At 41.6% G+C, this 13,629-nt stretch overlaps 1 protein-coding gene across 2 annotated transcripts in view; it reads right to left on the bottom strand.

Annotated features, from left to right (window-relative positions):
* Positions 1-1,523: 1,523 nt before the first annotated feature.
* kcnq5a (potassium voltage-gated channel, KQT-like subfamily, member 5a) overlaps positions 1,524-13,629 on the bottom strand; it is a 50,627-nt gene continuing 38,521 nt past the window's right edge. Inside the window, exons 8-17 of one of the 2 annotated variants that reach the window (XM_088304943.1) lie at positions 12,252-12,346; positions 11,562-11,588; positions 10,126-10,173; positions 8,213-8,457; positions 7,765-7,873; positions 5,746-5,877; positions 5,218-5,334; positions 4,306-4,395; positions 2,999-3,125; positions 1,524-2,428 (exon numbers count right to left, since the gene is read on the bottom strand). In XM_088304943.1, coding sequence (XP_088161069.1) covers positions 1,574-2,428; positions 2,999-3,125; positions 4,306-4,395; positions 5,218-5,334; positions 5,746-5,877; positions 7,765-7,873; positions 8,213-8,457; positions 10,126-10,173; positions 11,562-11,588; positions 12,252-12,346 — 1,845 coding nt within the window. In that variant the 3' untranslated portion in view covers positions 1,524-1,573. The remainder of the gene's footprint in view (positions 2,429-2,998; positions 3,126-4,305; positions 4,396-5,217; positions 5,335-5,745; positions 5,878-7,764; positions 7,874-8,212; positions 8,458-10,125; positions 10,174-11,561; positions 11,589-12,251; positions 12,347-13,629) is intronic. The other variant, XM_088304941.1, reaches the window with a different exon arrangement.

Here is a 13,629-nt window from a genome sequence, read left to right as displayed (position 1 = left end):
AAAGCAATAGAAGAAGGTTTTTCACGTGGGAAATATGAGGGCAATTTTGACAAGAATCAAAATTTTTGCCACAAAAAAAAATACCTGTAATTAAAATTGGGCACACACTCAGATTATATAACACAAATCAGTGTTGATGCATTAAAAAGTGCTACTTGAAATGTGACTTTTCCGCTATGCTTTCTTGAGCATATTGTATCTTTATTATGATGACTTTATTATTTCAAACATTTTGACACGATTTACAGCTAGGCATCGAGGACATGCGGCGTTGATAGCTAATTATCATAATTTGGAAAAAAAAAAAAATCAAGACAAGTTGCAACCCGGAGCAGCTAGTGAGCCTCATTAACTGGTAGCAGGATTTTGAGTTAATGACAACATACGGTTACTGCACATATAATACAACTACATCGCAGAATGTGGATTTTTGATGGATTTCATAATTTGTGCCCCCACGTTATCACAGATTTTTAAACAAATGTTTATGATGCTTTTTTTTTTATTCATGATTTTACAGTAATTTAGACGAGTCCAAGTTCAGTTGCACACCTTCAAAGTACAAGTAATACCATGTTGCCCACATCATGACAGGCAGATTTTTTTTAGAATTGCTTTTCGACTTGTTTTAATTAGACTCATGACCCTTCAACCCTCCATTTTTAGATTTTTTTTTCAAACTACTTGAATATTTTTACTGCATTTGTGTGACATAAATAAGGCAATTTTGATTCAAATGTTAATTTCCACTTACTGTTTTTTCAGTGAAAAAAAAATCTCCATTTTACATCTGCTGTTAACCTTAAACAAGCTCCATGTAAATTCTCCAAGCTTTTCAACTATCCCCCCTTTTAACACCAGATTTTAATCTTGAATATTCTAATCAAATCAACCTCCTCAATTTTGTTGGTTTATTAATTACATTATTTCTTGTTGACATGTAGTAACAATAGACATATTCATTCATCATTTGCTGACTCACATTTCTGTCTTATCTGTTTTTAATTTTAAATAATTTTAAAAATTCCTCATGAACTTTGAACAATTATTTTGCCAGATGTAAATTGTTTTCCAGATCACTGTCAATTTTTCTACATTTGTCAGAAATACATTTGGCCACTTTCATACATACCCTTACTCTTTTCTATTTAAAAAAATAATATATATATATATATATATATATATATACACACACACATTTTTTAATGCACACTATAGAAAATTACAACATCGCAGGTATTCCCTATTCACCTGTACTCACTACTTTGGGGGTTTGTTCATTGTAGTGTGTTTAAGGATCGTCCAGAAATTTCAACTGAAATCCCACTATCCCAAAGGTTTTGCTATGAGTGTATTTAAGTATTTGTTTGGCCTGCATGAAACAAAGTTGATGAGAAGAAACAAAATATAACAATAAATTGTACATTCAGATGCAATAACAACAACTTATTTCCTGTAGAGAGGCTTTCAAAGTGACTTCCATAAGAGTGGCATTCAGTGGCTGTGTGGGCGTGTGTGTGTGTGTGTGTGTGGGTGTGAGCGCGCGTGGGTGTGTAGGTGTGTGTGTGAGTGGTCAGGCCAACTGGATATGCGGCGACTGACTGAGGAAGTCTGAAGCGAGCACATCTTGCTCCGCAGCTGGTCGCCTGTCAGAGTCAGAACGGTCGCTAGCGGTCCCCAGTTTGCGCTCGCTAATGAAGAGTCCGCTCCCGCTCCAGTCGTCGCCCAAGTGACGATTGAGATTGTGCATGGACAGGGACTTCCCGAGGGCACCCCCCCAGTCAGGCGCTGACTGGATGACGCCCGGTGACAACATGAGCATGGGGTCAACCTCCAAGCTCACGTGTCGCCTCCAAGTGGCATCAGATTTGGAGCTTGTCTTCTCCCGTAGCTGCACAAAGCCGGTTTCCTCACCAGGTCCCACCATGACGGAGGGGCCCGGGCCACCGCTATGCGCCACCAGGGTATCCGACATGGGGCAACGCAGGTGGGAGGGGTGCATGACAGGAGGCAATTGGAGGGTGAAGCCCCCTGTGGAAGGAGGTGGCTGAGGCAGGTCGGGAAAGTGCGCTCGCCTGGTGCCATTGGGGGTGACCAGCGTGGGATAGGGGCTGTCGGGCGGCAGCAGGGGCGACGGGGACAGCGAGGCGGTGGACGGCGGGTAGGAGGGAGGCGCAGAATCCGGGGGGCCCTCGTCACTGTCGGCCGGGGCCAGGATGAGCCTCAGTCCCCTAGGGTGGGCGTTGCCGTCGCTTCCCTGCGGAGAGGGCAAGTCTCGGTCCAGGATGGAGGTTGGGTAGTCAGAGTCGCGGTGCTGGTCCAGCTCGAAGAGCGGCAGCGAGGACAGGCCTAAAGCAGATGGACCTCGCTGCAGAACTTGGCGATACACGTCCAGAAGGGAGTCCAACTTTGACTCGATGGAGGAAACCTGGAAGCAAGAGGGAAGAACATTTTTAAATAAACAATAGTCTGACTGACTAATCGGACCATCAATCTAACTCAATCTAACTACCGCATTTTCCAGACTATAAACTGCTCCTTTTTTTCTCGATTTTGAACCTTGCGGCTAATACAACGGTGTGGCATTTCTGTGGATTTTTCTTTCACCAGTAGGGGCGCTCTATAGTTCAGAAAATACGCTAAATAAATGGCGATTTTTTTTTGGGTCTGTTCTGTTTTAATTAGCAAAGTTGTTGCCGCGTTAAAAGGCACTGTTTTAACAATCTGTATATGTACCTTTATCTGCATTCACAGTACAAAACTGTTCTGTTCATGCAGTAAACAACTCATTGGTGCGGCTTGTATATCGTTTTTGTTGTTGTTTGTTTGAATAATCTAACAACTGTAAAAATAAATAAATAAAATAAAAATAAAAATATTAACAGCGCAAAAAAGATGACTGGCTAACCAACTAACAAAGAAAGCATCACACTACCAACAAATTGCAAATGTTTTATTGCATGTGTGATTTTTAAAAAAAAAGTTGTTCCCTCCTCACCTGCCGCTCCACTTTACATACACGGCCCAACATGCTGACGCCATCGTGAGCGTCTAAGTCCGGGTTCAGTTTGTCCCTTATCTTCTTATCCACGGCAATTTGGCCTTTTCCCAGGATTTGATCCACCCTGACACACACAAATATGAACACACACAAACATTGGTGTGAGCAAAATGAAAAATAGTGGCTCAAAGTCGAGGCAACATTGTACTTTCTTTCAGGTTAAAGAGCAAACTTGGATGCTACGGTGAGTATAAAACAAGGCGGGGGGGGGGGCAGCGGTACGGCAAACTTGATTGCACTACTGCGGTTACAGGAACATTCACCAAAACACGGAAATGTGCTGGTTATATTGTCTTGAAACAACATACTTTACACATCTCTTCACCTATGAACGTGCATTTCCACAACTCACTGACCAAAAGCACAAGTCCCAAGAAAAATAAGTGGAATGCATTCACACCATACAACTTGAACAATTTGACATCAAATACTTTGCATTTAATTCTCCTGGTCAAGTATGTTGTGGGTCAAACTGACCTGTTATAAAGTTTACAAATACACAAAAAATATTCCAAAAACCTCCAAGGACTGTTTTTTTTTTTTTTTTTGTTATGTTGCGGTTCAGACACGTAATAATGATTACTAATACCCATACATTTATTTATCATAAACGTCAACAAACAAAATGCCATCCTGTCATCTTGGGTGTCAAAATGGACCCTTTTAAAGTTAAAAAAAAAAATGAAATTGTATTATATGCATAGTGCAATAACACTAACCACAAATTTAACCCTTGTAGGTTAAAGTTTTGAAAAACAGATTTTTATTTAAAAACAACACTAAAGGACTGGGGTTTTTTTTTGCTTTAACTCTATTTATAATTGCAAACCATAATGCTATGTTGAGTGTTAAAAAGACTAATTTTAAAAATGTATAGAAAATCTGGAAAAAAATACATTAAAATAAAAACTTTCTTTTGCAAGTATGACACTTCTTTTCATTTTTAATATATTTTTCCCGCTATTATATTTGTTTTTCTCAGGAACAGCAATAATGCACTTGGGTCGGTTTGACCGACGGCATGTGTCATGATCCCAAAGTGTTCTAACCTTCGATATACATTTCCACACTTTCAAACACACCATTGCCATCCATCTCTGCTATTTCCCCAACATGCAAACTGCATCCATCCAGTAAGGCGGTTAATCTATGAATTGCACTCGCATTACAGCAAAAAAGACAGACTTGAGAAGGCTAAAGAATTAAAAATACAAACGATGATTAAAGTAACAAAGAAAGGCAACCCTGAGGCCGAGCTCTTCTTCCTGTTGGCATAATTGTAATGCAGGGCGGGAGAGGACATGTTCCTCAGTCGACTACTCAAGTTGGCCTGTCTGGAGACAGCAGAAACACCAGCGTCACACACCTGCCTTTCAAAAACAATGACTTTTACGAACTATTATTTTTAGAATTATGATATACCATCTACAAAGCTCTACAATAGCAACAACTGGTCATTCCATACAAACAAAGAAAACAGATACCAATTTATGTTAGTGCAGTTACCCTATACCAGAGTTTGTTCAACAAACTCATGAGATTGTGCAGGCATACCTAATGTTATGGCCTGTGAGTCAAAAGCACAGCATAGCGGAACAAAGACAATTTTTGGCTTTGGGAGTAGAATCAAAAGTTGCTATTGCAAGCCCACTCAGTCAAAATTGGCCACTGTTGGATGTGAAAGGTAGTGATGGGTAAATGAAGCTTCAAATCTGCTTTATGAACCAGATGTAGTATTTTTGGACTCCTGTAGATGGCACTCTCTGTTCAACAATGGGCTGAAACTTGCCATATTTTCAACCCTTTACTTAAACCAACAGTGCCATCTAGAGGACTCTAAAATACAAAAACTGGTTCATGAAGCAAATTTGAAGCTTCATTTCCCCATCACTAGTGAAAGGCACCAACCTGCCAATTTGTCGTAATGGGTGTGTTACGTTTAACACCAGACAATGACTTCTCCTGCCCTATCTGTCACACAAGACACTGACAGCATTTAACATCTTATCTGTCTATGGGCATTAAAATTGGCCAAAATCTCACCTCTGCTCTCTGCTTAAAAGTGTGCATTTTGCTTAATACAACTGACATAATCATTTGTCAACATTAGTGTTGTGTTAGTTGGGGGAGCATCGGATCAACTCAACGGGTCTAACCCCGGTGCAGATGACTTCCTCCGGGCCTGACTGTAATACAAATGCAGGGTCGGTGAGGAAAAGGTCTTGGCGTGCCTGCTGAGTGGCCTCGGAGCAGGACCTACAACTGTATCTAGTCTGAGGGAGACAAAAGAGATGCCGCAAAGAGTGGATATAAAAAGATTGCTCACCACTGTTCAACTGTGAGGTTTTAGCAATATAAAAAAAATGAAAATTTCAAAACTTTTTCGTCACTAATAACCTGTGCAAGTCAATTGAACAAATGAAAGATTTTTAAAAAGTAACATGAGTTACGTACTTTTTTTTTTTTTTACCAAATGAGTGTTATAGGGTACAGCTCTCACTCGAGGAATTTTTTTTAATGATTCTCTTGGTCCCGTCATTATCACAAAAACATGACCTATACACAAGGGTGTGTAAACTTTTTATATCCTCTGTAGAAGGAAAAAGCCCATATCCACATGAGGCGTGAGAAAGAGGCAAAATGAAAGCGGCGAGGTGGGGATGGGGGAGGGTTGATTTTCCAACCTGGTCTGGAGGCTCTTGATGCGACACAGCATGTCCAGGTGTCCCGCGGAGTATTGTTCAATCACATCTTTCACGTCGTATGGACGTAGTGTCTCTTTGAACTTCTTCTTGGCCACGTGGAAACTCATGATCCTGACCCACACACACACACCCACGCACATTAAATCGACAAATGCAGTGTTACATGTAGCCAGCCGCTGGGAAAGTGAAGGAAAAGCCAGAAACTCTTACAGCGGTTAATATTTATGGGGTGATGCTTTACATCAGGGGTCCTCAATCCTGTTCCTTGAGGGTCGGGGTCCTGCCTGTTTTCCATCTCTCCCTGCTGCAACACACCTGATTCAAATGATCAGATAATCAGCAAGGCCTGCAGAAGCTAGATAACGATCCTAATCATCCTGATCATTTGAATCAGGTGTGTTGCAGCAGGATGAGATGGGAAAAAAAGGCAGGACACTTCCCCTCGAAGAGCACGATTGAAGACCCCTGCTTTACGTGAAGTCGACTTTGAGCAGATCTTCCATCTCCACTTCCTTCTACGATACTACTCTGTCAAGGGTTATCGATTTTTTTTTTTAAGCAATTTATCTATAAGGTATTACCATTAATATCTGTATCGTATTTAGGGTAATGTAGTCTGCCCCTTTAGTAGAGTGACTTAAATTGCTATATTTATTATGACCCGTCGCTGCAAGTGGCACATGAATGACTTTTTTTTTTTTGTTCAACAAATAACAAATAATTGAATCAATATCGGGCGGCACGGTGACCCGACTGGTTAGCACGATGGCCTCACAATATGGAGGTCGTCGTTCGATTCCGGCTCCGGCCTTCCCGTGTGGAGTTTGCATGTTCTCCCCGTGCCTGCGTGGGTTTCTTCCAGGTGCTCCAGTTTCCTCCCACATTCCAAAAAACATGCATGGCAGGTTGATTGAACACTCTGAGCGAGAATGGTTGTTTGTCTCTGTGTGCCCTGCGATTGGTTGGCAACCAATTCAGGGTGTCCCCCGCCTACTGCCCGAAGATAGCTGGGACAGGCTCGCAACTATAAAACATCACCAAATGTTTTTATTGTTTTTGTCACAATAATAATAAAAAAATATTTTCCATTTCAATTAATGTCTATCAAAGAGTGAGTAGTTTTAGTTTAATTTAGTTGGTTCTAATGTGGTGAACTTCTTTTTACACTTGTATGACAGTTGCTAAAATGTTAACGGTAGTCTATACTGTAGAGAAGACAACTTTTTGGCACAGGACCACAACACATAAACCCGAAGTGGCCGTCCATTACACAAAGACTGCAGTTGTAACAACTACAAAAAAACAGCAGATGGAAGCAGTTTCATACCAAACCCGAGGTTCACTGTTCCTTCTTGAGCTTAACAAAGCAAACACTGTGTGAAAATCAACTTCACCCGGGGAAACCAAAGAACCCTGTTACTCGAGTGTGTGACGTGTTTACCAATCGAATAATATTGATGTGGGTAAGCCGATCTGCGCATTTGCTTGGTTGACCCCCCCCGCCCCATTCCTGGTGGGCTTCGCAGTTGCCCGCTTTTCCTGCTGAGAGGTGACAGATGAGCCTCTGTTATAACAGTACCCACCGGGGAGAAGCTACCTCGGACCCTCAACCCGACACCCTGGGAAAGTTTGCAGGAGGAGGAGGAGGGGGAGGAGGCCCCATGGTGGGGGCAGGTGGTGGTGGTGCCTCAATAGTCAGACTTCCAGTTCTGGAAATATTTTTTATCTGATTTTTGCATGGGCCAAAAATATTGGGATACACTTATTGATCAAATCAACAATGAAAAGTTTAATTGGACACATCCTTTTTAATACCGCTAAAACTCATTAGAGTGGCAGGTGAGCTGCAGTATATCCCAGAAAGTAAGTGAAAAAAAACCTTATGGCAAGAGGTGGAAAGAATTAAAAAACAAAAAAGGCAATGGAATGGTGTTAGTTGGCTATTTTTCAAACTATATATAACATTTCCACGTAGGGGGGGGGTCTTGCGGGTCTTACCTGACTGCTCTGATTACCGCCTTGAGGGGAGCGGACAGGTCCTCGGCTGTGATGTCACAGTGGCAGCCTCGCTCGTCCTGGGAATCTTCCGTGGTCATGCCAGCGTCCACTGGAAGACAAAGGTACCAGATCAAAGTCTGATCAAGAAAAGCTGTTTGAGGATTTTATTAACTCATTCACTGGCAGCCAATTAAAAAAAAAAAAAAAAGAAAACGATTTTTGACGTCTTTAGCCGTCAATGGCAGTGAATGAGTTAAATAGCCCTGGATTTATAATTTTAAACACACACACACACACACAGTCAGCACAGCAAATCACACACTCCTGCATTTCTGGTATTGTGAGGCCACACAAGCGCAAGTGTGCATGAGCTTGTAGTTGTACTTGTAGCGTTGTGTGGTGGCAACCAATGAGGGAAGCTCGCAACCCTTAATGAGTAGATGCTCACCGTCTGAAGCTGCGTTGCGCGTTTGGCTCTTGAGCCTGAGCGAGGGTCTGAACCGCGTGCGGTCGTTGAAGCTCCAGCTCTTTTGCACCTTGGCGGGGCTTTGGCCCATCAGCTCGCCACCGCCGCTTGCCACCTCGTTGCCGGGGGAACAGCGCTGACGGTCGTTAATAGACGCCTGGCGGCTCTTCACGCTCTGCCCCCGCGGGCTCGCCATGCGGACTCGCTCCTTGAAGCTCAACTTTTGACTGCGTGGGTGGAGGTTGAAGATGGAATGAGGGGGATTTAAGGTGGAGAGAAAAAAAACGGTCAACGTTATGAAGTGCTCCAAGAGTGTCCTTCAGATTAAATGTCATCCAACTGACATGCCCAAAAGCAAAGAGACGAAGCCATCTTGGCCACCAGGCCGACAACAAACTGACATCACACAATCTCCTCCCTTATCTATTTGCAACTCACAAAAGACACTAAATTACAGAGTTGTTAAAACTCTGCGGGACCTGTGTCGCATACAAGACATTTTGATCTTCCATCAGGTGATGTTTGCCTCGAAAGATGTAGTGAAATGGATAACAACACCCAAACAAATAACTTTTTTTATGTATTTACTCGTAACCGACATGCTGACCAAATATCATACTAGTAAGGGAAACGGACTTGAGAGGCTGAAGTTTCACAGCATTGCAGGGAGCGCCACAAGACACAAACCTTACCCGTAAACCTTAGCAAAAGCAATCCAGCCTTACATTCCATGAGACCTTCTAGTTCAAGTGTCACACAAAACACAGAAGACCTACAGCAAAGAATTTCAAAGGACTTGGAAAATGCACATGATGCACAATGCTAAATGCAATTGAATCAAAAAGGGCCAGCATGCAATGGAGCAGGACCAAGGGCAAAGAGGACAAATGCAAATAATTTCTTATCCTATTCCCTTTTTTATTTTTTATTATTTTTACAAGATAAAACACTTTGTTTGATATTGTATATCAGAGGGGTTGGAAAACTACCGCTTCCCTTTTGTCACAATAGCAACAAGGGTGGCGCAAACTACCGTTACTTTGCTTTTATAAAGCAAGTGCGGGCAGACAACCTTGACAACGAACCTCAGGTTCTGGTGATTCAATTACAAAGGTATACAGGACTAAAATGTTTTTGACTGCCTGTTATAAAAAAAAAAAAAAAAAAAAAAAAAACTCTTTGGCCATTTTGAACAGGAATGAGGAAATTCAATCAGAAAAGAGATGAATACATTTTTGAAGTTAAAAGAAAATTCAAACATTTTTCAGAGAGAAAGATTGAAATATTTTTGGAAAAAAATATAAATGACAGAAAAAAAGGAAAAACAAAAATATCCTGAACAAATACATGCAATACAAATTGTTACCTAAAACTTCAAACTTTCTCCTGCAGATGAAGTGATAGGATTGGCATAGCAGCAAATTAAAAACTGTCACTGCGTCTATGAATAAGAATCACTAAATTTGAAAAACCAATCGACCACTAAAAATCATTTTCTATCCAGGAATGCAAGTAAATAATTCTGATTGTTAACCATGAAAGAATCAATTAATTTTTCAAGATCATTTTTTTTAATTCGTCATTGAATGGCAAAAATAATGATATTTTAGCATTCAAAATATTCAGGTTCAAGAGATTCTACACGCTTGTTTATTAATAATTACAGGAACTTGTCTAATATATTATTTAAACAATGCATCATCACCCCACCAAGTCACAGAAGCTCGGTCCAAATTTGCTCCACAAATTCACCAATAAACTACGAATTGTGCGGAATTTGTTGAAAACAAAAATTAGGTCTGTAGTCCATGCTATTAGACAGTCATTCCCGCAGTCTGTGGTGCGCTTCGCTGAGATTAGTTTAGGGAGAGGGCAGCCAGGATGCGGAGAAGTACCTCCTGTTTTTCCTAGTATACCTTCGGAAGAACCTCATGTGACTCTCACTAGAGCGCATGGGAAGAGGAAGAGGACGTTAAAAGAGATCGAGGTGGAAGTAGAAATAACTCAGCCAAACCCACACACGCACGTGCACGCGCACGTGCACGCACATGAACAATAATGGTTCAAACACAGGAAAGGAACAAAGGTGTTAAGTGTCAACCTCTAGTGTTGTCGCCATGATTCTCCATGCTGGCTTTACGGTGGCCTTGAGGGAAATCATTTCCCCTTCAACACACAATGCGGGACTCTGTTTTAATAAATGTAGCCCCCAGTGACAAGCTACCAGGTAATTAATTATACAGCGGCCTCTGCGGGGGAAACAACAACCGCCCACTTGCTACATTCTTTGCGAATGTAGCACTTGGTCCACATTGGGGTCCCCTCAACATTTTCACCAGGATGCATTTACAGGCAAAAATAGATTTATTGAAAAAAAATAAAAATAAAAACAATTCGAAGAAGAAGCCTAATAATTCAAATTCGCCAATTTGGTAGCAATTTCAGACGGATGTTCATTGTTGAATGCCTTTTAAGTTCACAGGCAACATATGACACGAAACAAATCGAAGACAGTAAAAGTCAAATAGCAGACTCCCGGATGATGATGGCGGAAACAACACTGTGGTCGAAACGCTGGCTAGCACTAAATGAAAAAATGGTTCGGGGCAAAAAAAGGCGATTCAGTTGCCTTTTGGAATAACTCGAATAAAGACGTGTTTAACGTCAGCTGAAACAGCAAAGTAGTTAAAAAAAAAAAAGAAAACTGCACCACAAGTGCAAATTGGGCTTTGCACTCCTAAAAGGAAAAGCCTAATTAAAGCCAGCGATTTATGAGAGCTCGCAATGCTAGATGCAGATGTGGGCAGCCCAAATTAAATGTTTGGTTTGAGGATGACAAGCACTTTTGCTTGTGTCACTTAACTGACTGTAAAAAAAAAAAAATAAAATAAAATAAAAATTTAAATGCGTTCAGAAGCAGACGGCTCGGCAGGAGGTTGCCAAAATGTTGCCAGCGCGTAAAAACTTAATCAGGCTTATTAAACTATCTGTCGGAAAGCAACTTTCTTCCCATTTGAACTGGATTTATTTCAAGGGTTGCAGTACATTCACCGCCATCCTAAATGGAAAAGAAACATATTGTATTTTACTGCTTTTTGATTACATTTACTTTCATATTCATGACTCATGTCCAACTGCCACATACAAAGCTGCTGACTTTTGTTCAATTGCACATCTGCACATAGTACTATTTACGCCTCCAGCTGTTCAATACGACCTTATCCTTCACATGCACTCATGCGCTCCCTGTTCGACAGCAATACACCCACAAAAAAAAAATCAATTGACTTGAGAACCGTATATAGTGTGCGTGTGTGTGTGTGGTACAAACCTGTATGCGGTTTCGCCGTGCTCTTTCCTTCAAAGGTTAGTGCGACGACGAAGATGAGAAGGAGGAACACAAAGGAGGAGAGAGGTCAGTATTCCAGTGGATTAATAAAGGAGAACATTCACGTAAGCGAGAGACGCGCTCGGGAAGCCAAACGGGTGAACACATGCGAACTACAGCCATGCAATCGACGACACTAACGTGAGGTGTCGGGAGCTGAATGTGGAACATTTGCTGGCTAAGATGACAACCTAAAGTAAAGAAAGCTGACATGAAGTATGCCACGCTTAATTTATTAAAGGGCGGAGACTATTTAATACTTGTTAAGTGCAGTAAACCCCAGAAGTAACTAAGTCCGTTACTCCTAACTCACTCACTGCCATTGACGGCTATAGACGCCAAAAAGTATGTTCATTTTACCTAGGCTTGCAGTTAATGAGTTTACTTCATTTAATCTGATGATTATTCATTTTTACTCACATTTCCTTACTTTGGCAAAATAGGTATGTTTGGGGTGTACCTAATATTGCGGCTGGTTTACGGGCACATGCCAGAGTGCAAAGAGTGAACAGATTGACATGTGCCACAAAGACAATGAAGGAGAAAGAGGAAGAATTGGAGGCCATGTTTAAGTCCACAAGCGAGGAGCGTGTTGAGGGTTCGGGTTTGGAGGGGGGGGGGGGGTCCACCTACTTGGCAGGGCTGCAGGTATGCAATGCCTTCAAATGAGGCTTCCAGGTTGCAACGGAAACCGAGTTCTCATCTGCAGCATAACTACGCCAGACACACTACGTGCAGAGGAGGGGATGAGTTATGATTGACAGGTCAAATGTAAACAAGGGTCATGGAGGAGTAGTGAAGAGGAACAAAGAGAAAAAGCTTATTAGGGTTTTTTTTTTAGGAGGGGGATACTGTTGATGCAGTGTGTGTGTGTGTGTGTGTGTGTGTGGTTGTCGGAAGGAGGCGGTTGAGGTGGTGGTGGAGGGTGAAGGGATACATGCCTGAGGGGAGGGAGGGCGCTTTGGTAGTGGTGCCAGGTGGCGTGGAGATAGGGACGGGCACCGTCCGTCGAGTACAGACGCCAAGCTGCCTGGTGGTGGTTGGGGAGGGGGGGGGTGATTGGGGGTTGACATGTATACACATTTACACAAACGTACGACATACGGGAAGCAATGGTACAGAGGTGGTGAGGCAAAAGGGAATGGCTGCATTAAGAATCATTCACTTGTTCCACACTGGTTAATCACGATACAAAATATTACACACGTGTTTAACCAAATCACAATAACTTTACTTTGAAGAAAGTCCATTTGCGTAATGCTAATGCACAATGCAAACTCCATAAATGATTCGGCATTCCTCTTCCATTAAATAATTTACAAACAATACACATAGGCATGTATTCTTTATCCTCCGTGGAAAACAATTTATACTACTAAATCTTACTTAATCTTTCTTTATCAAATATGCTATTAAGCAGCCCCTATGGTGGCAAAGGAGCACATACCAGAGAGAGGACTCTTGAAATGAACTGTTTCATTTAACTGTTAATTTGATCTATTCATTAATTATCTTATCTTTTTGTGAAGTACGACACTGTAGAGTGCTATTATTCTTCATAAAAAAAAAAATCATTTAATTGGTGTTTTCTGTGCGACTGGAACAGATTAAAGGCATTTTCCAGTCACCATAATGGTAAATTATATTTTAAGGTACAAATCATTTGAGGTACAACAATGGGAAGAAATGAAATAGTCAAATTACCGCTGTATATTTGCGCCTCAAGTCATGAATTGCGCCACGTGATACATTGCTTTTCTGGTGACCGTCGGTTCTTTACTCCTATTCAAGACGTATTGCAGGACACTAAATGGACTACTGTGGTGCAGAGGGAATGATTCCAAACACAGCCAATGTGAATGATGTGCTCATGTGACATCTAAATGGCTTCCTGAGTGCATCACAGAAGGCAGGCTGGCAGCCAGTCTGGAGGTCCTATTACGGGCGATTGCTTATGTTAAAATATCACGTCTATTTTTTAATAGTTAACTATCAGCCCAACTAACTAACT

This window comes from Idiotropiscis lumnitzeri, chromosome 9, assembly GCF_059441095.1.
Source record: "Idiotropiscis lumnitzeri isolate Australia: NSW breed Sydney's pygmy pipehorse chromosome 9, RoL_Ilum_1.0, whole genome shotgun sequence".
In the NCBI taxonomy this organism is placed as follows: Eukaryota; Metazoa; Chordata; class Actinopteri; order Syngnathiformes; family Syngnathidae; genus Idiotropiscis; species Idiotropiscis lumnitzeri.
The sequence above is the reverse complement of the archived record's forward strand: the minus strand, read 5'-3'. Positions and strand labels throughout refer to the sequence as shown.